The sequence below is a fragment of the Oncorhynchus clarkii genome, chromosome 5, assembly GCF_045791955.1.
Source record: "Oncorhynchus clarkii lewisi isolate Uvic-CL-2024 chromosome 5, UVic_Ocla_1.0, whole genome shotgun sequence".
In the NCBI taxonomy this organism is placed as follows: domain Eukaryota; kingdom Metazoa; phylum Chordata; class Actinopteri; order Salmoniformes; family Salmonidae; genus Oncorhynchus; species Oncorhynchus clarkii.
The window spans coordinates 34,563,862-34,587,940 of record NC_092151.1 but is presented as its reverse complement, the minus strand read 5'-3'; the positions used below and the strand labels follow the sequence as shown (position 1 = coordinate 34,587,940).

At 42.6% G+C, this 24,079-nt stretch overlaps 1 protein-coding gene across 1 annotated transcript in view; it reads right to left on the bottom strand.

Moving 5' to 3' along the window:
* The window catches only part of LOC139409963 (leucine-rich repeat transmembrane neuronal protein 4-like), a 117,677-nt gene extending 95,348 nt beyond the window's left edge, over positions 1–22,329 (bottom strand). The window contains exon 1 of the mRNA XM_071155376.1: positions 22,260–22,329. Coding sequence (XP_071011477.1) covers positions 22,260–22,263 — 4 coding nt within the window. The 5' untranslated portion in view covers positions 22,264–22,329. The remainder of the gene's footprint in view (positions 1–22,259) is intronic.
* Positions 22,330–24,079: the final 1,750 nt, after the last annotated feature.

Genomic DNA, 24,079 nt, shown 5'->3' with positions numbered 1-24,079 from the left:
CCAGAGGCGTATTTATTTAGAATCTAGCCACTTCACATTGACCCATAACAGAGCGGTTAAGGGTCTGAGTAAATCATGGTGTTCACTTCCAAAAAGTTTAAACAAAGGAGTCAGCTCTCTAGAAACCCTATGGAATTAAACAGCTCTGTGTCTAAACGAAATACATACATGTATACTAACCCTTTGAACACACATCATTAAATAAGCAAACGCACAGACAAAAAAGGGAATCTGTGCCGTCTCTTTGGATATCCTGCTACTGCTACTTCGGGTTATAAAACATGTAGAAGAAATACTGCAGATACAGACGGTTGAATCAGTGATGGTGATCATGACAATCGGTCAGTATGAAGATGCAGGATCTTATTTTGAGCCAGCTTTCTACAGCAGGAAATGAATCCTGCAGCAACAGCAAATGTGAATTGTTATGTGGATTATAATTCATAGACATTTTTGCAGGGGTTGATATATTTTTCTTAAGGGGAAAATCAAGTCTGAAATACAAACTTCAGAAGCCTTTTTTAAACCTCAAATACACTACAAGTTTAACATTTCCAGAAAGTTCTCCTGTAACAGGGTGATAAAATGAAGATCCAATATCTGTACATGTAGCCTGGTGTGATATCGGTCTTCATCCTTAGGTGAGAGTGAGCTGTTTACATTAAAAGCGCTCCCCTTACAGAGTCACTAACGATCTGTTATTAAGGGTGCATTGATTTTCTCCTGAGGAGTGCATCCATTTCTTATGTGTGCTCTTTTCTCTGGGCTAAACCTCCGTAATGTGATAGCCTGTAAACATCCTCTAATCAAAAGATAGGATGAATGTCTGGTTTATAACATAGTCCATAGCTGTGTTTCATTGGTTATCACATGTGTATGTCGTGGTGACAGTCCAATCATCCTAGGTTTCGCTCTATGAAAGAAAATATGACCGTGATGCTGTCTGCATGATAAAGTTTTGAATGTGTCGCAAAACTGAACAAATTATGAGATAGAATGAGACCAAGGAATACAATGCATTTGATGGTACTTGGGCTTCAGTGCAACAAAATGTATGTTCTAAAATTCAGATTTAAATTTGATCATCTCGGGGCGATAGTTTATCAGAATTAATTATTTGACCAATGGAGGCCGAGAAGCATCCTACAGCACATGAAGAGTTCCATTACCTTACGCTATATTTCCTTTTTCAGAAATGTTGGTAAATTTGCTTTTATTATTTAATTTAAAAAATGATATTTTCATAGCATGGGGTTGTTTGATGACAGACATGTATTTGTTAAAAATCGATCACTTGATGGTTTCATTTCAGAGAGACAAATAATCATGTTTTTTTTGCAAAATGCTATATATCCACCTCACTCTCAGAGAAACAGGTGGTACTACTAGGTTTTGCACACATTCAAATGTAACAAATAACTACATTTTTATTAACAGCAGGCTAAACTGCATCTTCTGTTGAATTTCTACATTTAAAAACATTATTTTTCATTATATGTATATTGAATTATTATTTGCAGTTGTCACTATGACAATGAACACACCCTGAAAGCACTGAATGGCAAGATGCTACCACCTTATTAATAGCCCTACAGCATGCAGTAGGATGTGGCGATCAGTTGATTGACAGGTGTACTGTAGTACGATAAACTTTCCTCTAGTGTGGATGCTCGCCAATCTGGGTTTGAGTTCGGACTCGCAAAAAACTTCTTTAATATAACAAAAAAAAAACACTACTGCAATGCTGCCATCTGTAGGATGCTAACGAGAGTGCTTTGTTAAGGACGACGTTATGGAAAAGTGTTTGTTCACATCCATCTACGTCAACATTTATAATTGGCTTATGCCATAATCAAGGTCTGGTGAGGTCAGCATAATGCCAGGTTATCTGATAGGAGCCGCTACAATGCGTTCTAAGTAAATTGACTGGTCTTAATTGCATCTTGAGATTGAGAAAAGGTTTAAATTTAAAGTGTGGCCCCACACTCTTAACAAACAAAAAAATCTAATTAGGCAAAACAACATTATGGAAACACAACAATGTTTATTAATTGTAAAATACATTTAATTGCATATTTTTCCGTGTTTTCTGTGTGATACATTATGTGTGGGCAGCTAAAACGAGGTGTGTTCGTCAGATTCAGTGTGAATTTACACATTCTCCTAAAAGAATCGAGTGAGAAGCATTCAACTCTCAAATGTTTTCATGTGCAGCTTTATTAAAATAGATTGTGAGATACATAATTTAGCTTGTACCCTCTTCACTAGGCACCTTCATGCCCTGATTAACACTATGTGTGGTTTAATGAGCGGCCCATGCACTAATGCTTCACTAAGTCATCTTCTTCACCTCAGCTTCTTATCTAATTCAGAGATGATCAGAGATGAACAGAAGTTGCCTTCAGAGGTGTCACTCATAAGCTGTGTCTCTATTACCACCTCTCTACCATGCTTCCCTTGTCATTACCATTTGGTTACAATATCATATTGGTTAACTATCACCTATTAATTCCTAGCATTCTCCCATTATCACTTCAGTTGTTTATACTACTTTCCCCTTGAACTGCATAGGCTGTTTTTGCCTGTTCCAACCCATTCAAGTCAGTCATTCACACCTCTGCACACCCTTGATACACCGTAGCTTTTTATTGTGACTACCATTATCATACTGTGCTAGGACAGACTGTATAAATCCATTTCTGTAACAGAATCACTCAGCTGCTACTACTACAACAGCTACTACTAATACTACTACAACAGCTACTACTACTACTACAACAGCTACTACTACTACTATAACTACAACAGCTACTACTACTACTGCTACTGATCCTACTACTACAACAACTACTACTACTACTACTGCTACTGCTCCTCCTCCTACTACTACTACAATAGCTACTACTACTACTACTAATATTACTACTGCTACTGATCCTACTACTACAACAGCTACTACTACTACTACTGCTACTGCTCTTCCTCCTACTACTAATACTACAACAGCTACTACTACTACTACTACTACTACTACTGCTACTGATCCTACTACTACAACAGCTACTACTACTACTACTGCTACTGCTCCTCCTCCTACTACTACTACTACTGCTACTGATCCTACTACTACAACAGCTACTACTTCTACTACTGCTACTGCTCCTCCTCCTCCTCCTACTACTACAACAGCTACTACTACTACTGCTACTGATCCTACTACTACAACAGCTACTACTACTACTACTGCTACTGCTCCTCCTCCTCCTCCTACTACTACTACACCAGCTACTACTACTACTACAGCTACTGATCCTACTACTACAACAGCTACTACTTCTACTACTGCTACTGCTCCTCCTCCTCCTCCTACTACTACTACTGCTACTGATCCTACTACTACAACAGCTACTACTACTACTACTACTGCTACTGCTCCTCCTCCTACTACTACTACTACTGCTGCTACTGCTCCTCCTGCTACTACTACTACTCCTACTACTGCTACTGCTCCTCCTCCTACTACTACAACAGCTACTACTACTACTACTACTACTACTACAGCTACTACTACTACTACAACAGTTACTACTACTACTACTAATACAACAGCTACTACTACTACAACAGCTACTACTACTACTACTACTACTACTACTGCTACTGCTACTGCTCCTACTACTACAACCACAACTACAACAGCTACTACTACTACCACTACTTTTAGTATTTTGCATTTATTAGGATACCCATTAGCCAAGGCAGCAGCTTCTACTCTTGGGTTCCAAACTGGAATAAAACAATTACATCACAACAAAACAAAACAACAGCCTACATCACAAACAAAATAATACATCATATAAGACATTATTACTTAATTTTTTACACATGTAAAATCTAAAATGTACAATACAACGTGTGTGTGCGTATGCGTGTGTCTCTTCATAGTCCGACTTGTGCCGTGAGGTGCTGTTTTATAAATGTTTTTATCAGATTTTATTTCTCGCTTGAGTTACTTGATGTGGAAGAGTTCCATGTAGACATGGCTCTATGTAGTACTGTGAGCTTCCCAGTTTGTTCTGGACTGTCTTGTGGGGTATGTATGGGTGTCTGAGCAGTGTAGTAGCTGTTTGAACAGACAGTTTGTGCGTTCAACATGTCAATACCCCTCACAAAGGCAAGCAGTGATGCAGACAATCTCTCCTCTATTTTGAGCCAGTAGAGATTGACATGCATGTTATTGATATTAGCTCTCCGTGTACAATTAAAGGCCAGGAGGGCTGCTCTTTCTGGGCTAACTGTAAATTGCCTATGTCCTTCTTTGTGCCACTTGACCATATAACTGGGCAGTAGTCCAGGTGTGATAAAACTAGGGCCTATCGGACTTGTTTAGTTGATTGTGATGTCAAGAAATCAGAGCAGCGTTTTATTACGAACAGACTTCTCCCCATCTTAGCTACCGTTGCATCAATATGTTTTGACCATGGCAGTTTACAATCTAGGATTACACCCAGCAGTTTAGTCTCCTCAACTTGCTCAATTGCCACATTATTCATTACAAGACTTAGATGCGGTTTATGGTTTAGTGAATGATTTGTCTCAAATTCAAAGCTTTACGTTTTTGATATATTTTTGCCTAGCTTATTACTAGCCACTGACTCTAAAACTGAGTCAGTGGCTAGTAATGACTTTAAAACGGACTAAAACTGCTCTTTTTTAAATGTTGCAGAGATTTCACCTGCTGTGGTAGCTGACGTGTATAATGTTGAGTCATCAGCATAGAGAGCCTTCAGAAAGTTTTCACAACCCTCAACTTGTTCAAAATGTTGTTGTGTTACGGCCTGAATTTAAGACCTATTGGTAGATGGGTAAAAAAAAGAAGCAGACATTGAATATCCCTTTGAGCATGGTGAAGTTATTAATTACACTTTTGATGGTGTATCAATACACCCAGTCACTACAAAGATATATGCGTCCTTCCCAACTCAGTTGCCAGAGAGGAATGAAACTGTTCAGGGATTTCACCATGAGGCCAATGGTGACTATAAAACAATTACGAGTTTAATGGCTGTGAAGGGAGAAAACTGGATGGATCAACAACATTGTAGTTATAATACTAATTTAATTGACAGAGTCAAAAGAAGGAAGACTGTACAGAATAAAAATATTTAAAAACATGCATCCTGTTTGCAACAAGGAACTAAAGTAATACTGCAAAAGAAAATTGGCAAAGCAATTCAATTTTGTCCTGAATATGTGTTAAGTTTGGGTCAAATCCAATAGAACACATAACTGAGTAACATTCCTCATATTTTCAAGAATGGTGGTGGCTCCATAATGTTATGGGTATGCCTGCTTTCAGTAAACACTGGGAGACAAATTCACCTTTCAGCAGGACAATAACTTTAAACACAAGGCCAAATACACACTGGAGTTGCTTACCACAACAACAATGAATGTTCTTGAGTGGCCAAGTTATAGTTTTGACTTAAATCGGCTTGGAAATCTTTGGCAAGACTTGAAAATGGCTGTCTAGCAATGATCAACAACCAACTTGACACAATTTGACAGAATTTTTAAAAGAAAAATGCAAATATTCTACAATCCAGGTGTGCAAAGCTCTTAGAGACTTACCCAGAAAGACTGGTGAAGTGAAGTCAAGGGGTATGAATCCTTATTGAAGGCACTGTACATAGAACCACTGACTCAAGGCTAGTGGTCAGTCATTATAGTGCATTCAGAAAGTATTCATACTTTGACTTATTCCACATGTGGTCGTGTTACAGCCTGAATTCACAATGGATTAAATGTTTTCTCTCACCCATCTACACACAATACCCCATAATGACAGTGAAACAGGTTTTTAGACATTTTTGCAAATGTATTGAAAATGAAAGACAGAAATATCTAATTTACATAAGTATTCACACCCTGAGTCAATACTTTGTAGAAGCATTTTTAGCGGTGTCACGATCGTCGTATGGAGGGGACCAAATCGCAGCGTGGTGTGAATACATTCTTTATTGAATGAAGAACAAGAAGAACACTTAAACAAAAAACAACAAAACGATTAAGACTAACGTGACCGCTATATAAACACTGTGCTAACATGCAACATAACATTGACAATAACCCACCAAATACCCAAAGTAGATGGCTGCCTAAATATGGTTCCCAATCAGAGACAACGATAAACACCTGCCTCTAATTGAGAACCAATCTAGGCAACCATAGACCTGCATAAACACCTAGATGGAAACAACCCCATAAATCTACAGAACCCCTAGCCAGTACAAAAACCCTAGATGAGACAAAACACACATACCACCCTCGTCACACCCTGACCTAACCAAAATATATAAATAAAACAAAGAATAATCAGGTTGCGGCGTGACAAGCGGCGATTAAAGGTTTGAGTCGTGTTGGGTATGTCTGTATAAGCTTTGAACTGGATTTGTGGATTTTCTATTATTCTACCTTGCCAAAATTCCCAAGCTTTGTTAAGCTAGATGGGGAGCTGTGGAAATAGCAATCTTCAAGACTTTCCACAGATTTTCAATGGGATTTACGTCTGGGCATTGGTTGGGCCAATCAAGGACTTTCACATTCTTGTTCTGAAGCCATTAGACCATTGCTTTGGCAAAAACAAAAAATAAAATAGTACTCTGAAGCAGGTTCTCATTAAGGATTTGCTTGTATTTGGCTACATTAATTGTTCCCTCTATCCTTACTAGTCTCCCAGCATCCCTATAGCATGATGCTGCTACCCCAATGCTTTACGTTAGGGATGTTAGACAGCTGATGAGCTGTACCTGTTTTTTTTTCCAGACATAGCACTTTGCATTCAGGCCAAATTAAATGTTTGTCTCATCAGAACACATCATCTTTTTCCTTATGCTCTCAGAGTCTTTCATGTGCCTTTTTGCAAACTCCAGGCGTGCTATCATGTGACTTTTTCTCAGAAGTGGCTTCCCTCTTTCCACTCTCCCATAAAGCCCAGATTGGTGAAGTGCTGTAGAGACTGTTGTCCTTCTGGCAGGTTCTCCCATCTCAGCCAAGGAACAATGTAGTTCTGTCAGAGAGGTCATTGGGTTCTTGGTCACCTCCCTGACCAAGGTCCTTCTTGCCCGGTTGGTTAGTGTGGTCAGACCGCCAGCTTTAGGCAATCTAGGTAGTTCCGTATTTTTTTTCCATTTCCCAATAATGGAGACCACCGTGCTCAAAGAATCTTTCAACACTCTCAAAATTGTAAAATACCCTTCCCCAGATATATTCCTCATCATAATTATATTTCGGAGATCTACGGACAGTTCCTTAAACTTCATGGTACAGTTTCTGCTCTGACATGCACTGTCAACTGTGGGACCTTATGTAGACATTATGTCCAAACAACTGAATTGGCAACAGGTGGACTCCAAACAGGTTGTTGTGACATCTCAAGGATGATCAAAGAAAATTGGATGCACCTGAGCTCAATTTGCAGTGTCACAGCAAAGGGGTGGGAATTCTTACGTAGATAAAAATATTTCTATATTTCATTTTCAATTCATTTGCAAACATTTTGAAAAACAAGTTTTCACTTTGGTATTGTGTGTAGATGGATACGGGACCAAAGTCATTTAATAGATTTTGAACTCAGGCTGTAACACAACAAAATGTGTCAAGGGGTATGAATAGTTTCTGAAGACAGTAAAAATATACAAAAAGTAAGGGGGCAAGACAGCTAGCTTGTGGTATGCCTAACTCTACCTGGTTTACGTTAGAGAGGCATCCATTAAAGAACACCCTCTGTGTTATGTTAGATAAGTAACACTTGATCCACGATATGGCAGAGGATGTAAAGTCAAAACACATATGTTTTTTAAGCAGCAGACTATGATGGATAACGTCAAAAGTTGTACTGAAGTCTAACAAAACAGCTCCCACAATCTTCTTATTATCAATTTCTTTCAGGCAATCATTTGTGTCAGTGCCTTACTACTACTACTACTACTACTACTACTGCTACCACTATTACAACAACTACTACTACTGCGGCTTACTGCGGCGAGGATGATGGCAGGGATATGGATCCTTCTGTTATTAAACAAAGAATGAGAGGAAAAGCACACCGCTGACCTAATGTACAGACAAATAAACAATAACTTGGCAAATAGCCACTATGCTATGATCTTTGAACACACAAGTGGCTCATTGTTGAGTTGTCTGCCATTGACAAAACTGCTATCAGGCGCAGCCATGCACACATTGTGGCTGGACAGGAGCCTAACGCACAGGGAAGGCCATCCCATCAGACTAGCCTATGCCGTCCTATTAGTCTCCAATTATCTCTGAGATGACTGCCAGCCTTACTTTCCTGGTCCTTGGGAACCAACGCTTCATGTCCTGTGTTCATATTGCCTCAATGCTCTGAGGAAACGCAGATGTCTTTGTGTAATTACAAAAATGCTCCGCAGATTGCATTGGTATTTGCAGTTTGGCATTTGCAGTTACTGAAGTAGGCGGTCTACAGTACAAACAAGGTCAACTGGATGAGAGAGAGAATGTGGTGGATTCTCCTCAATACACCAATATCCAAATGTGCGTGCACTCATGCGAGCTCGTGCACACACACACGCAGGAACAGACTGTGTGTTAGTATAGATTTGTTTCTGCCTTGCATCTGTTTTCTGATTTCCCCTGGCGGAACAGTTCCGCCAGGGCGGAGTGACAGAGAATAACCAATCAACCCACAGCCCTCACAACACTATAGATGAGGCTGTCACATCTTCTCTCAGAGCCACCCACTGCCCTCTCCAAGTCTTTCTCAAATATACATTCACTAAAGGCACGTGTTAGACCTCAGCACATTGGCCAATTAAGTCTCCATGGATAAACTTTAATAATTGTAATGTAAATATAACCTGATTGTGGCGGTACAGACATTTATTGATATTTTATTTCATTTTATTTCACCTTTATTTAACCAGGTAGGATAGTTGAGAACAAGTTCTAATTTGCAACTGCGACCTGGCTAAGATAAAGCAAAGCAGTTCGACACATACAACAACACAGAGTCAAACATGGAATAAACAAACATACAATCAAAAATACAGTAGAAAAATATACAGCATGTGCAAATGAGGTAGGATAAGAGAGGTAAGGCAATAAATAGGCCATGGTGGTGAAATAATTACAATACAGCAATTAAACACTGGAATGGTAGGATGTACAGAAGATGAATGTGCATACTGGGGTGCAAAGGAGCAAGATCATAAATAAATACAGTTTGGGGATGAGGTAGATTGGATGGGCTAATTACAGATGAGCTATGTACAGGTGCAGTGATCTGTGAGCTGCTCTGACAGCTGGTGCTTAAAGCTAGTGAGGGAGGTAAGCGTCTCCAGCTTCAGAGATTTTTGCAGTTCGTTCCAGTCATTGGCAGCAGAGAACTGGAAGGAGAGGCGGCCAAAGGAGGAATTGGCTTTGGAGGTGACCAGTGAGATATACCTGCTGGAGCACGTGCTACGGGTGGGTGCTGCTATGGTGACCAGTGAGCTGAGATAAGGCGGGGCTTTACCTAGCAGAGACTTGTCGATGACCTGGAGCCAGTGGGTTTGGCGACGAGTATGAAGCGATGGGCAGCAAATGAGAGCGTACAGGTCGCAGTGGTGGATAATATATGGGGCTTTGGTGACAAAACGGATGGCACTATGATAAACTGCATCTAATTTGTTGAGGAGAGTGTGGGTGTCATTTTATAAATGACATCGCCGAAGTCAAGGATCGGTAGGATGGTCAGTTTTACGAGGGTATGTTTGGCTACATGAGTGAAGGATGCTTTGTTGCGAAATAGGAAGCTCATTCTAGATTTAATTTTGGATTGGAGATGCTTAATGTGAGTCTGGAAGGAGAGTTTACAGTCTAGCCAGACACCTAGGTATTTGTAGTTGTCCACATATACAAGTCAGAACCGTCCAGAGTAGCGATGCTGGACGGGCGGGCTGGTGCGGGCAGTGATTGGTTGAAGAGCATGCACACAGTTTTACTTGCATTTAAGAGCAGTTAGAGGCCATGGAAGGAGAGTTGTACGGCATTGAAGCTCGTCTGGAGGTTAGTTAACACAGTGTCCAAAGAAGGGCCAGAAGTATACAGAATGGTGTCGTCTGCGTAGAGGTGGATCAGAGAATCACCAGCAGCGAGAGCGACATCATTGATGTATACAGAGAAGATATTCGGCCCGAGAATTGAACCCTGTGGCACCCTCATAGAGACCGCAAGACGTCCAGACAACAGGCCCTTCGATTTGACACACTGAACTCTATCAGAGAAGTAGTTGGTGAATCAGGCGAGGCAATCATTTGAGAAACCAAGGCTGTTGAGTCTGCCAATAAGAATGTGGTGATTGACAGAATCGAAAGCCTTGGCCAGGTCGATTAATATGGCTGCACAGTAATGTCTCTTATCGATGTAGGTTATGATACCGTTTAGGACCTTGAGCGTGGTTGAGGTGCACCAATGACCAGCTCTGAAACCAGATTGCATAGCAGAGAAGGTACGGTGGGATTCAAAGTGGTCGGTAATCTGTTTGTTGACTTGGCTTTCGAAGACCTTAGAAAGGCAGGGTAGGATAGATATAGGTCTGGAGCAATTTGGGTCTAGAGTGTCTCTCCCTTTGAAGAAGGGGACGACCGAGGCAGTTTTCAAATCTTTGGGAATCTCAGACGATACGAGGGATTGAACAGGCTAATAATAGGGGTTGCGACAATTTCAGCAGATAATTTGAAAAAGAAAGCGTCCAGATTGTCTAGCCCAGCTGATTTGTATGGGTCCAGGTTTTGCAGTACTTTAAGAACATCAGCTATCTGGATTTGGGTGAAGGAGAAATAGGGAGGCTTGGACGAGTTGCTGTGGGGAGTGCCAGGCTGTTGACAGGGATGGGGTAGCCAGGTGGAAAGCATGGCCAGCCGTAGAAAAATGCTTATTAAAATTCTCAATTATAGTGGATTTATCGGTGGTGACAGTGTTTCCTAGCCTCAGTGCAGTGGGCAGCTGGGAGGAGTTCTTATTCTCCATGGACTTTACAGTGTCCCAGAACTTTTTTGAGTTTGTGCTACAGGATGCAATTTTCTGCTTGAAAAAGCTAGCTTTAGCTTTCCTAACTGTCTGTGCATATTTGTTTCTGACTTCCCTGAAAAGTTGCACATCACGGGGGCTATTCGATGCTAATGCAGAACGACACAGGATGTATTTGTGCTGGTCAAGGGCAGTCAGGTCTGGAGAGAACCAAGGGCTATATCTGTTCCCGTTACGGATGCAGGCAATGAGGCAGTGATTGCTGAGATCTTGGTTAAAAGCAGGTATATTTGGAGGGCAAGTTGGTTAGGATGATATCTATGAGGGTGCCCGTGTTTACGGATTTGGGGTTTTACCTGGTGGGTTCATTGATAATTTGTGAGAGATTGAGGGCATGAAGCTTAGATTGTAGGATGGCCGGGGTGTTAGGTCACCTAGCAGCACTAGCTCTGAAGATAGATGGGGGGGGCAATCAGTTAACATATGGTGTCCAGGGCACAGCTGGGGGCAGAGGGTGGTCAATAGCAAGCGGCAACGGTGAGAGACTTGTTTCTGGAAAGGTGGATTTTTAAAAGTAGAAGCTTGAATTGTTTGGGTACAGACCTGGATAGTAAGACAGAACTCTGCAGGCTATTTCTGCAGTAGATTGCAACACTGCCCCCTTTGGCAGTTCTATCTTGTCGGAAAATGTTTAGATAGGGATGGAAATTTCAGGGGTTTTGGTGGTCTTCCTGAGTCAGGATTCAGACACGGCTAGGACATTCGGGTTGGCATAGTGTGCTAGAGAAGTGAATAAAACAAAACTAATGCTAAAACAAAGGATGCTTCTAATGATAACATGTATGAATCCAAGGCTTTTAAGGTTACAGAAGTCAGCAAATAATAGCGCCTGGGGAATGGGAGTGGAGCTAGGCACTGCAGGGCCTGGATTAACCCCCACATCACTAGAGGAACAAAGGAGGAGTAGGATAAGGGTACGGCTAAAGGCTAAAATAACTGGTGTTCTAGTACTTTCAGAACAGAGAGTAAAAGGAGCAGATTTCTGGGCACGTTAAAATAGATTTAAGGCATAATGTACAGACAAAGGTATGGTAGGATGTGGATACCGTGATGGTAAACCTGTGCCTAGAGTGACGATGAAAGAGATATGGTCCCTAGAAATATAATTTCAACCAGGTGATGTCACCACATGTCTGGTAGGTGGAACTAAAGTGTTAAATAAGGCGTGTTGAGCAGGGCTAGAGGCTCTACAGTGAAATACATACTAACCAAAACAGCAATGGACAAGGCATATTGACGTTAGCGAGAGGCATGCGTAGCCAAGTGATCATAGGAGTCCAGAGAGTGGCTTCAGGCAGCTTGCGGGCCGGGGAGAGCAAGCTAACAGAGGGGCCTTGGAGGGAGGTTGCGACAGAAGAATGTCTGGTCGGCAGACAAATCAGCAGGGCTCCGTGTGGTAAACCAGGCCATTTGGCAGAATAGGTATAGTGGCCAAAGAATTTGTCCGGTGGGCCTCTTAAGCTAACAGTCCGATGTGCTCTGGACAGCTAGCAGGCCGCAGCTAGCATGCTAGCGGATGGTATTTCAGGGGATGAAGCGACGGCGGAGCAAGTTGAGAAAAACCCCATCTGGAGAATCACGTCGGTGATCCAGTCGTAATGAGTGGCGGGGGTCCAAGCCAGTTGGCAAAAAGAGGTATTGTAGCCCAAGTAGTGGCTGATGGACATCTTTGGCTAGCCGGGAGATGGGCCTAGCAATTGGTTATTGCTTCGAGACAGTGATGTTAGCCACTCGAATTGCAGCTAGCTAGCTGCGGTGATCAAGGTGAAAAAATCAAATTAAAAAATCAAAAATAAATCAATAAAGGTTCAGAGCTTGTAGTAGGAATCCGGAGATATGGAGAAAAATACGTTTGAAATGCTCTGGTTTGAGTCGCGCTATGCAGACTGGCGAGAGTTGTCCGTGCTAGAGGTGGCTGATGACCGCTAGCTGACTACTAGCTAGTACCTAGCTTGCTGGCTAGCATTTGTTGGGGTTCCGGTTCAGGCGAAAGTTCAGACAACGGATCAGCAGGGCTCCGTATGGTGGGTATAGTGGCCAAAGAATTTGTCCGATGGGCCTCTTAAGCTAACAGTCCGATGCACTAGTAGCCAGTTAGCTGGTAGCCAGTTAGCTGGCTAGCTTTTGATGAGTTAATGAGTTCTTAAGTATAAGTATACAAATAGAAGATCCGTACCACATTGGCTGAGGCGGGTTGCAGGAGAGTATATTCAGTCCGTAGATAGAAAGTGATATTAATAGCCTCCCGGGTGGCGCAGTGGTTAAGGGCGCTGTACTGCAGCGCCAGCTGCGCCACCAGAGACTCTTGGTTCGCGCCCAGGCTCTGTCGTAACCGGCCGTGACCTGGAGGTCCGTGGGGCGATGCACAATTGGCCTAGCGTCGTCCAGGTTAGGGAGGGTTTGGCCGGTAGGGAAATCCTTGTCTCATCGCACACCAGCGACTCCTGTGGCGGGCCGGGCGCAGTGCGCGCTAACCAAGGTTGCCAGGTGCACGGTGTTTCCTCCGACACATTGGTGCGGCTGGCTTCCGTGTTGAATGGTGCTGTGTTAAGAAGCAGTGCGGCATGGTTGGTTTGTGTATCGGAGGACGCACGACTTTCAACCTTCGTCTCTCCCGAGCCCGTACGGGTGTTGTAGCGATGAGACTACTAAACAATTGGATACCACAAAATTGGGGAGAAAAAGGGGTAAAATACAAAAAAAATAAAGTAATATTAAATATATATGAAAAAATAAATATAAAAAAACAAACAAGGAAAAACAATGTTTTGGGACAAGACAAAAACACTTCGCAGTCTTGGAAGACATGGTTCAGGTCTATGTCTATGCTCTCAATGTCCCATTGAGAGCTCTCAAGCTACAATACTTACATACATGGATTTTGATCCCAATAATAAACAATAAACAATTGAAAAAAGCAAAATATCAACGTATTTCTTACCTTTCTTACCTTGTTTATTAGACATGTAATTAATGTTATCTAAAATGAAAGGTGTAATTAAGTCTGCTATCCAACTGACACTAGGAGACAAATTCACCTTTCAGCAGGACAATAACCTAAAACCTAAGCCCAGATATACACTGAAGTTGCTTACCAAGACAACATTGGCTGTTCTTGAGTTGCCTAGTTACAGTTTTGACTTAAATCGTCATGAAAATCTATGGCAAAACCTGAAAATGGCTGTCAAGGAAAAATCAACAACCAACAGGGCAGAGCTCGAAGAATTCAAAAAAGAATAATGTTCAAAGTTCTTAGAGACCGAGAAAGACTCACAGCTGTAAATGCTGCCAAAGCTGTTTCTAAGATTTACTGACTCAGGGGTGTGAATACTTACACCTACACATTCAAGAGTTTTTATTTATTTTGACAATTTTCTACATTGTAGAATAATAGTGAAGACATCAAAACTATGAGATAATACATATGGAATCATGTAGTAACCAAAAAAGTGTTAAAAAATAAAATATATTTGAGATTTGAGATTCTTCAAAGTAGCCCCCTTTCCCTTGATGACATCTTTGTACACTCTTGCCATTCTCTCAAACAGCTTCACCTGGAATGCATTTCAATTAACAGGTGTGCCTTGTTAAAAGTTCATTTGGGATCCGTTTCAGGAAACTAGGTGTATGTCGCGGGTTACTACTTCACACAAGAACCACTTGAATATAACCTTTTTTTGTAAATGTATCAAAATTGGACATGTGAACTTTCATGTGCTTTAATAACAAACTTGTATGCCATCTGTAAATGTCACGCCTGCTCCCGCTCTCCCTCTCTGGCGCTTGAGGGTGCCAGACTGCCGTTCTTTACGCACACTTGTCCCCTTCGTTACGCGCACCTGCGCCTCATTGGACCCACCTGAAATCCATTATTATTTGATTGCCTCCCCTTTATCTATCTGTTTCCTCTGTGTATTCCCCATGTATGCATTTATGTCGTTACTTTGTCCCCTTTTCAGACGCTGTTCCTGTCCTGTTTCATGTCCGTAATTTATTAAATGTTCTCCCTGTACCTGCTTCCTGTCTCCAGCGTCGATCCTTACAGAATGCAGCCACCAAAATTGGAAGCATCAGGGAGGCCTCGTTTTCTTTTGGTGACGTCGGGTCCGGGTGCCGTCATCGATGGAACCGGGGGTGCCCCAGCTAGCTCGTCTGGCTTCCATGCCCTAGCTGGCTTGAGAGGTTTTTCTTGCCCCCGGTAAGCTCGGCAGGCCCCCACCCCAAGCTTCAGCCAGCAATCGGGCTCCCACGCCTCAACCGGTTCATCAGGCTCCCACATCTCAGCGGGATCATCAGACTTTCACGCCTCAACCAGATCATCAGGCTCCCACACCTCAGCCAGTTCGCCAGGCTCCCATGCCTCTGCCGGTTTGTTGGGTTTCTACGCACCAGCCGGCTTATCCAGCGCCCATGCCTTGGCCAGCCTGTCAGGCATACCCAGGTGGAACACCGGGTGGTGCCACTAGAGTGAGTGGTACTGTCACGCCTGCTCCCGCTCTTCCTCTCTGGTGCTCAAGGGTGCCAGACTGCCTATCGTTACGCGCACCTGCGCCTCATTGGACCCACCTGAACTCCATCATTATTTGATTGCCTCCCCTTTATCTGTCTGTTTCCTCTGTGTGTTCCCCATGTCTGCTTTGATGTCGTTACTTTGTCCTCTTTCCAGACACTGTTCCTGTCCTGTTTAATGTCCGTAATTAATTATATGTTCTCCCTGTGGGGCCCTCCCGGATGGCGCAGTGGTCTAGGGCACTAGCTAGCTGTGCCACCAGACACTCCGGGTTCGCGCCCGAGCTCTGTCGCAGCCGGCCGCGACCGGGAGGTCCGTGGGGCGACGCACAATTGGCCTAGCGTCGTCCGGGTTAGGGAGGGTTTGGCCGGTAGGGATAGCCCTGTCTCATCACACAAGCAGCGACTCCTGTGGCGGGCCGGGCGCAGTGCACGCTAACAAAGGTCGCCAGGTGCACAGTGTTTCCTCCGACACATTGGTGTGGCTGGCTTCCGGGTTGGATGCGCGCTGTGTTAAGAAGCAGTGCGGCTTGGTTGGGTTGTGTTTCGGGGGACGCATGACCGTCGACCTTCGTCTCTCCCGAGCCCGCACGGGAGTTGTAGCGATGAGACAAGATAGTAACCACTAACAATTGGATACCACGAAATTGGGGAGAAAAAGGGGGTAAAATTAAAAAATAATAAAATAAATAAATACATTCTCCCTGTACCTGCTTCCTGTCTCCAGCGGCAATACTTAGAATAAATACAAATGCAGTGGGCTGGCTGACAATGCTGAGAGATGAGTTCGGATTGGTCTGCCATATAGCACACTTCTATCTATTTGAGCTGGTTAGTATGTGTCTAACGCAGCTTTTAAAAACATATATTGCTTAGTAGAACTACGTAAGTGTTTCTGGAGGACCGAGTTTTGAAATCAGTGGATTATTAGAATGATAGCCAAGGAGATGGAGAAAACATCTGGTTTAAATCTTTAAACTAAGGGCAACCATGGCATCTGTGACAGGGAGAAGCGTCCACGGATAAGATAATCTTGCTCGCTGCATTTTCAGATATAACACATTTCAAATTTTGACAAAGTCGTTTTCATTTCAAGTTAAAGTGTACTGTAGGGCCTCCCGGGTGGCGCAGTGGTCAAGGGCGCTGTACTGCAGCGCCAGCTGTGCCATCAGAGTCCTGGGTTTGCGCCCAGGCTCTGTCGTAACCGGCCGCGACCGGCCGCGACCGGGAGGTCCGTGGGGCGACGCACAATTGGCCTAGCGTCGCCCGGGTTAGGGAGGGCTTGGTCGGTAGGGGTGTCCTTGTCTCATCGCGCACCAGCGACTCCTGTGGCGGGCTGGGCGCAGTGTACGCTAGCCAAGGTGGCCAGGTGCACGGTGTTTCCTCCGGCGCATTGGTGCGGCTGGTTTCCGGGTTGGATGTGCGCTGTGTTAAAGAAGCAGCGGCTTGGTTGGTTGTGTATCGGAGGACGCATGACTTTCAACCTTCGTCTCTCCCGAGCCCGTACGGGAGTTGTAGCGATGAGACAAGATAGTAGCTACTACAACAATTGGATACTACGAAATTGGGGAGAAAAAGGGGTAAAATTCAAAAAAAAAAAAAAAAAAAAAAGTGTACTGTTAGCAAGCTAGCTAACGTTAGCTGGTTGGCTCACTATCTAACGTTATCTTATTATACGTATCTCAGAGTCATTTGCTTGGCTAGTTATAGCCTAATGTTAGCTAGCTAACATTGAACCTGGTTGGTTAGCTACCTGCAGATTCATGCAGGGTAGAAATGTAATGAGTTGAGATTATGGTTCATTGTGTAGCTAGCTACATGTCTTAGCAAAAAACTACACTATGCATTTCAATAGAATGTCATTGCAACAACTGTTAGCCAGTTAGATTGGGTGCTTGACTGCTGTTGTTAGGCGAGAAGGCTCGGTTCAACCCTTAAAGAGATTGGTGGAGATAAAGCTTAAGAAGGTGTGTGTGGCCTCCCGGGTGGCGCAGTGGTTAAGGGCGCTGTACTGCAGCGCCAGCTGTGCCATCAGAGTCCCTGGGTTTGCGCCCAGGCTCTGTCGTAACCGGCCACGACCGGGAGGTCCGTGGGGCGACGCACAATTGGCCTAGCGTCGTCCGGGTTAGGGAGGGCTTGGTCGGTAGGGATGTCCTTGTCTCATCGCGGACCAGCGACTCCTGTGGCGGGCCGGGCGCAGTGCGCGCTAACCAAGGTTGCCACGGTGTAGCCTCCGACACATTGGCTTCTGGGTTGGATGCGCGCTGTGTTAAGTAGCAGTGCGGCTGGTTGGATTGTGTATCGGAGGACGCATGACTTTCAACCTTCGTCTCTCCCGAGCCCGTACGGGAGTTGGAGCGATGAGACAATATAGTATCTATCTATTTGAGCTGGTTAGTATGTGTCTAACGCAGCAATTGGATACCACGAAATTGGGGAGAAAAAGGGGTAAAACATTTTTTGAAAAGAAGGTGTGTGTACGATGCTGAATGGATGTACTGTACAGTAGACAAAGAAGAGCTCTCCTGTAGGTACCAAAACATTAAAATACAATTTTCTCAAAAGTGAGGTTAAAAGTTAATCAACTTTCAAAGCAGAATTACATTCCAATTGTTCATCAAATGCAGGGTATGATATACCATTTTGAAGCTCTGTATCTCTGCTTTTATCCAACATAAAAAACACAATTTCAAATTTTGCTGCATAAGACCAAATTATTGCGGTCGATCACATTTGTGGAATTTCTTTCCTTCTTAATGCTTCTGAGCCAATCAGTTGTGTTGTGACAAGGTAGGGGTGGTATACAGAATATATCCCTATTTGGTAAAAGACCAAGTCCATATTATGGCAAGAAAAGCTCAAATAAGCAAAGAGAAACAACAGCCCATCATTACTTTAAGACATGAAGATCATTCAGTCTGGAAAATTGCAGTCACAAAAACCATCAAGCGCTATGACGAAACTGGCTCTCATGAGCACCACCATAGGAAAGGAAGACCCAGAGTTACCTCTGCTGCAGAGGATAAGTCATTATTAGAGTTAACTGAACCTCAGAAATTGCAGCCCAAATAAATGCTTTACAGAGTTCAAGTAATGGACACATCTCAACATCAACTGTTCAAAGGAGACTGTATGAATCAGGCATTCATAGTCAAATTGCTGCAAAGAAACCACTACTAAATGACACCAATAAGAAGATGAGACCTGATTGGGCCAAGAAACATGAGCAATGGATATTAGACCAGTGGAAATCTGTCCTTTGGTGTGATGAGTCCAAATTTGAGATTTTTGGTTCCAACCGCCATGTCTTTGTGAGACACAGAGTAGGTGAACGAATGCTCTCTGCATGTGTGGTTCACACCGTGAAGCATGGAAGAGGAGGTGTGATGGTGTGGGGGTTCTTTGCTGGTGACAGTGTCTGTGATTTATTTAGAATTAAAGGTACACTTAACTAGCATGGCTACCACAGCAATCTGCAGCGATACGAAATTCCATCTTGTTTGCGCTTAGTGGGACTATCAATTGTTTTTCAACAGGACAATGACCCAAAACACACCCCCAGGCATCGTGAGGGCTATTTGACTAAGGAGAGTGATGGAGTGCTGCATCAGATGACCTGGCCTCCACAATCACCCGACCTCAACCCAATTGTGATGGTCTGGGATGAGTTGGACCGCAGAGCGAAGGAAAAGCAGCAAACAAGTGCTCAGCATATGTGGTAACTCCTTCAAGAATGTTGGAAAAGCATTCCTCATTAAGCTGGTTGAAAGAATGCATAGAGTGTGCAAAGCTGTCGTCAAGGAAAAGGGTGGCTACTTTTAAGAATCTCAAATATAAAATATATTTGGATTTGTTTAACAGTTCTTAGGTTACTACATGATTCCATATGTGTTATTTCACAGTTTTGAGGTCCTCAATTTTATTCTACAAGTTAGAAAATAGTCTAAATAAAGTCTCCAAACTTTTGTGTCCAAACTTTTGACTGCTATGTAAATGAGATATTTCTGTATTTCATTTTCAATACATATGCAAAAATTTCAAAAAACATGTTTTCACTTTGTCATTATGGGGTAGATAGGTGAGAACAAAATCTATTCAATAAATTTTGAATTCAGGATGTAACAAACTATGGAATAAATCAATGGGTATGAATACTTTCTGAAGGCACTGTAAATCACTGTTACAAAAAATATATATATAATTTGGTGCTGAGGCAATGATGACTAATGTGGATTAACACTATTTTGGGCACATTCCCTATGCATAAAAAGGTGCAAAACGTATTTTCTATTCAACCTGTTGGCACAGAAGCTCATATTGCTATATGGCTTGTGGGCTTTGTATTTGCAGAAACAAGACCACATTGCAGTGCATGGCAGTGCGCGTACCTCATCAGTTTATGGGCCATGAAGCCCTGCGTCATGCACCACATGATGCAGCTAACAAATGGCATCAGAGGAGTCAGGGATTTAACTGCCAATGGCCAGTGAGATGACTGAGGGAGCAATTTTTAAGTAATCAACAACGGTAATGTGATTACAAGACCAAAGTTTATGGATGACAAAGGTGCTTTTGTGTAATGGAAAGGATGCGTTAGAATACAAGTGAGTAGTTTTGCTTGTTACCTAAGGAAGAGAGAAAAAGCACAATTAATGCAATCCACCCTGCATGATGGTCATAAGCAATTCAAGTGCTCAAGCATTACAGTATATAGCCTGAAGGCTGTTGCAAAATTATGACTAAATAATAAATAGTCATATTTATCCTTATTCATGTGTGATTTTTTGGGTTGCAGATTTAGTTATTTCAGACCAATTTTGCATTAAACAACAGAGATGTCATGTCCATAGCGGGCACGTGCCCCTCAGATTTATTCTTGGGTTTTTTAATAGTACTAGCCACCTAGCAATTTCATGAAGTTGGCTTTAGCTTGCCCAGATAAGTTCCCAATATCCCAATCTCATATCTAGCTACCAAGAAGCCATTTCAGGCTATCAATCAAGTAAGAGAAGCTAGTTTGTCTAACTATCTTAGCTGGCATGCCTGCTGGCAAGGTTGGTATACTTTAGAAAAGCAAGCAATAACTGAATGTAGGCCTACTGAATAAGACTCACATTCCTTTAAATCTTCTACCAAGATTTTAGCAGGGATGCAGAGAAGCCTATTTAGTTGATTTTGAAAAGGAACCACCAGACAAATCAAGAGGTATGATTAGATATGCAGAAAAATACACATATTTTTTTACATCGATTTAAACATAATGAGTATGGCTCTAGATAGCAGGAAAAATCTGTTTAAGGTTTTGGCAAAATGCTCAAATGTAGCCCTTCTCCAGACCACCCCCCAGTCATAATTTGTGCCCCCTCAGATTTTTGTGGTGCATAACGCCCCTGGTAAACAATGTATCGATGCAGTGCAGTAGCCTGATAAATCATACCACCTTAAAAAATAATGGCACAGCATAGCCAGTGCATTTGACCATCTGTGTAAGAGTTCAATAATGGCTGTGGATAAATGAACTGCTAACAAAAACATACTGATGATTTCAAACACCAGGGGGGAAGCTATTAAAAAATCTAACCACATCCGTAGGTTTGCCCCTCATCACACACGCACGCGAGCACGCACGCAAACGCACCTACACACACACACACACAGACACACTTGAGCGAACATGCTCACACTATTTAATGCTGAAATTTGCAGGCTATTCGTGCTCCAAATGGCATTCATCAAGCCTCTTGTAGATGCTAGGTCAAATAACAAAAATGATCCACAATCATCTCTCAATGACCAAACAGCAAGAGAGCGCATAACAGACTGTCTTCAAGGCTAAACAAGGAGCAGGTGCACTAGCCTAATGATTTATGATATAGCAAAGCAAAATAAAATATGAATCGATTTTATTAGCACAATTTATCTGCGTACTTCATCTGGATGTAATCCACTCATGAAACTCAAATGGTCTGTTCCCAGTTAATGTTGGACATACCACTGACACTTCTAGATCACGAAATGAAGAAAACATAACCATGAATGGGCTTTCGAAAATTATGCAGGACCACGCTTTGTAAAGTTGACTTGCATCCAACATATGCCATAATTAGCATTCCAGTCCCAGTCAATGATCCGAATTTTCTTCATAAACCAGGTAAAAAGAAATAGGATGCTCCAAACCATGTAGCTAACGAACGGATGCATTACACTATAGAGATTTTTGTAAACCGAACAGTTTTTCAGATGCAATCTCTGGCAAAGCTTGAACGGCATATTGGCGTATTTGATATGTGTCCAATTGTTAATCGCACACAGGCATTCATCGCCTGTAGTACAACAATAAAATAAATAAAATAACCACATTGCAGCTCTGCGACTCTGTTTGGCATATCCAGACTAAATTCATAGGGACAATAGCGTGCTGAACGTGTTTAATAACAGATCAAAAATAACAATGCTTTGGTAAATATCATAGTTGCAATACACAATTTTTATCTGAACATACTAGATCTTTATGCACTCAGACACAGCAAGTCTGCTGGCATGTTGGGAGCGAATTTGAGGGAAAAGACGCAGCTTACCTTACTCTCGTTTCCACTACATGGAGCAGATATGATACATTTACAGGCACATATACTTACACATATCAGCTTATCTGTCAGCTCCTGTCCACAGGTTTTAAAGCCTTACAGCGCGCGACAGCTGAGTCCGCATGACACGCGCTCTCATCAGACGGTAAGGTTCTAGTCCAGGACCCCAGTCGCTTCGCGCAGCCGCCGATTCCAACGCGCACCTGCCCGTCGCTGCCCCCGGAATATAAGCGAGTCAGAGGGGTATCCGTGTGTCAAGCATGTAGTTTCACCATGGAACATTTCTCCCGATCTAGTTTTCTACCATATCCATGCACATAATTCCCGCGTAAAATCGTGGTGTCCAATTTTAACAGCGCGTCTGAGAACAAACGATGTCACATCCAAGTCATATATCACAATCCAAAATAAGCGTGATAGCAAAGTTTAAAGACTCCAGTCGAAACGTTCTCATCACCCTCCATCCATCCATTATGGCATGATGCTCAAACAACGATTTTCCCAAGAGGCTGAGTGAATATCAGCAGATCTCCCCAGTAAAAAGCGACCCAAAATGTTTACAGTAAGACTGACAGGGAATTCACATTCCCCCCGAAAGAACCTTACCCTGATCACAGGAGAATTCGAAGGGTATGTGGTAGTTTTACTCGGTAAGCAAACCAAAATCATGCAGGATGAGCATTCCCCCTTTCACCCCTATTCTCTCCTCAATTCCAGAAGCGCATAAGTGTAAGCGTTTGAGTAGTTAACATCACGTCTGCATGTATCACGGCAACTTTGTCAGGAAGAATCGGAATGCCCTCTTCTGGCGAGAGAGCGCCCCCGGAATAAACATATTTTCCTTGGCTCTCCCTCAGCATACAGTGCACGTCTTTGTAGGTTGTGTGTTGAAAGTAGGAAAAAATAATGACAGAGAGAAAGGGATATTATCTGATGCTGACCATTCACATGCTATTTCACGATAGGCTATTGCAATTTGCAAACTACATGTTGCAGTTTTCATTTGGATTGATTGTGCCATTTAAGATTTTTTTATGGTAGCCTAATGCACCAGAGAGAAAATGCCACCAGGGGCGTCATGCATCCCAAAAATCTGAGGGGCACAAAGAACATGAGGATGACTGGAAGGTGGTCCAGAATAAAACAAAACAAAATTCAAACACCTGAAACAGTGTTTTCCTGCAATCTAGATCCATAATAATTATGCTTTCTACGTTAATTTTTTTTTTTTTTAAATTTCTGCACATCTACGCATACCTCCTGAGCTGTCTGTATCCTCCTGACTAGCGGTTCTTTTTTAAGGAACAAAATATGCTTCTATATATCTCTGCTAAAATCTGGGTAAAATATTGAAAGGAATGTGATTCTTATTCAGTACATTTAGTTATTGATTTATTGATTTAGTCTACCAACCTAAAGTCTACCAAGCTAGCGGCAAGTAGTATTTAGTATTACAAAAAAATTTAAAAGAGAAAAAAGAAAGTTGTATTAAAGGAAACCATCTGAGGGGGCATGTGCCCCTGTGTACCCCATGGGAATGATGCCTCTGAAGGCAATAAATAGCCTACACAGAGTACCCAGTCCTCAATTTCATCTGCAATGAAAAAATAACCTCTGAACTTCGGTTGCTTGGGGAATAAAGTTAATTTGAACGTGTCACATTGGCTGTCTGAGGCACATTTAAGGTTACTACTCACTAGGAACAGACGTCAATTCATCGTGTATTCCACGTTGGTTTAAAATTGAAATGATGTGGAAACAACATTGATTGAACCAGTGTGTGTCCAGTGGGTACAAGCAAAGAGTTTTATAACTAACCCAAGATAGACCACAGCCTGTCGTTTCTAATTGGAGCAAATTAATCATAGTAG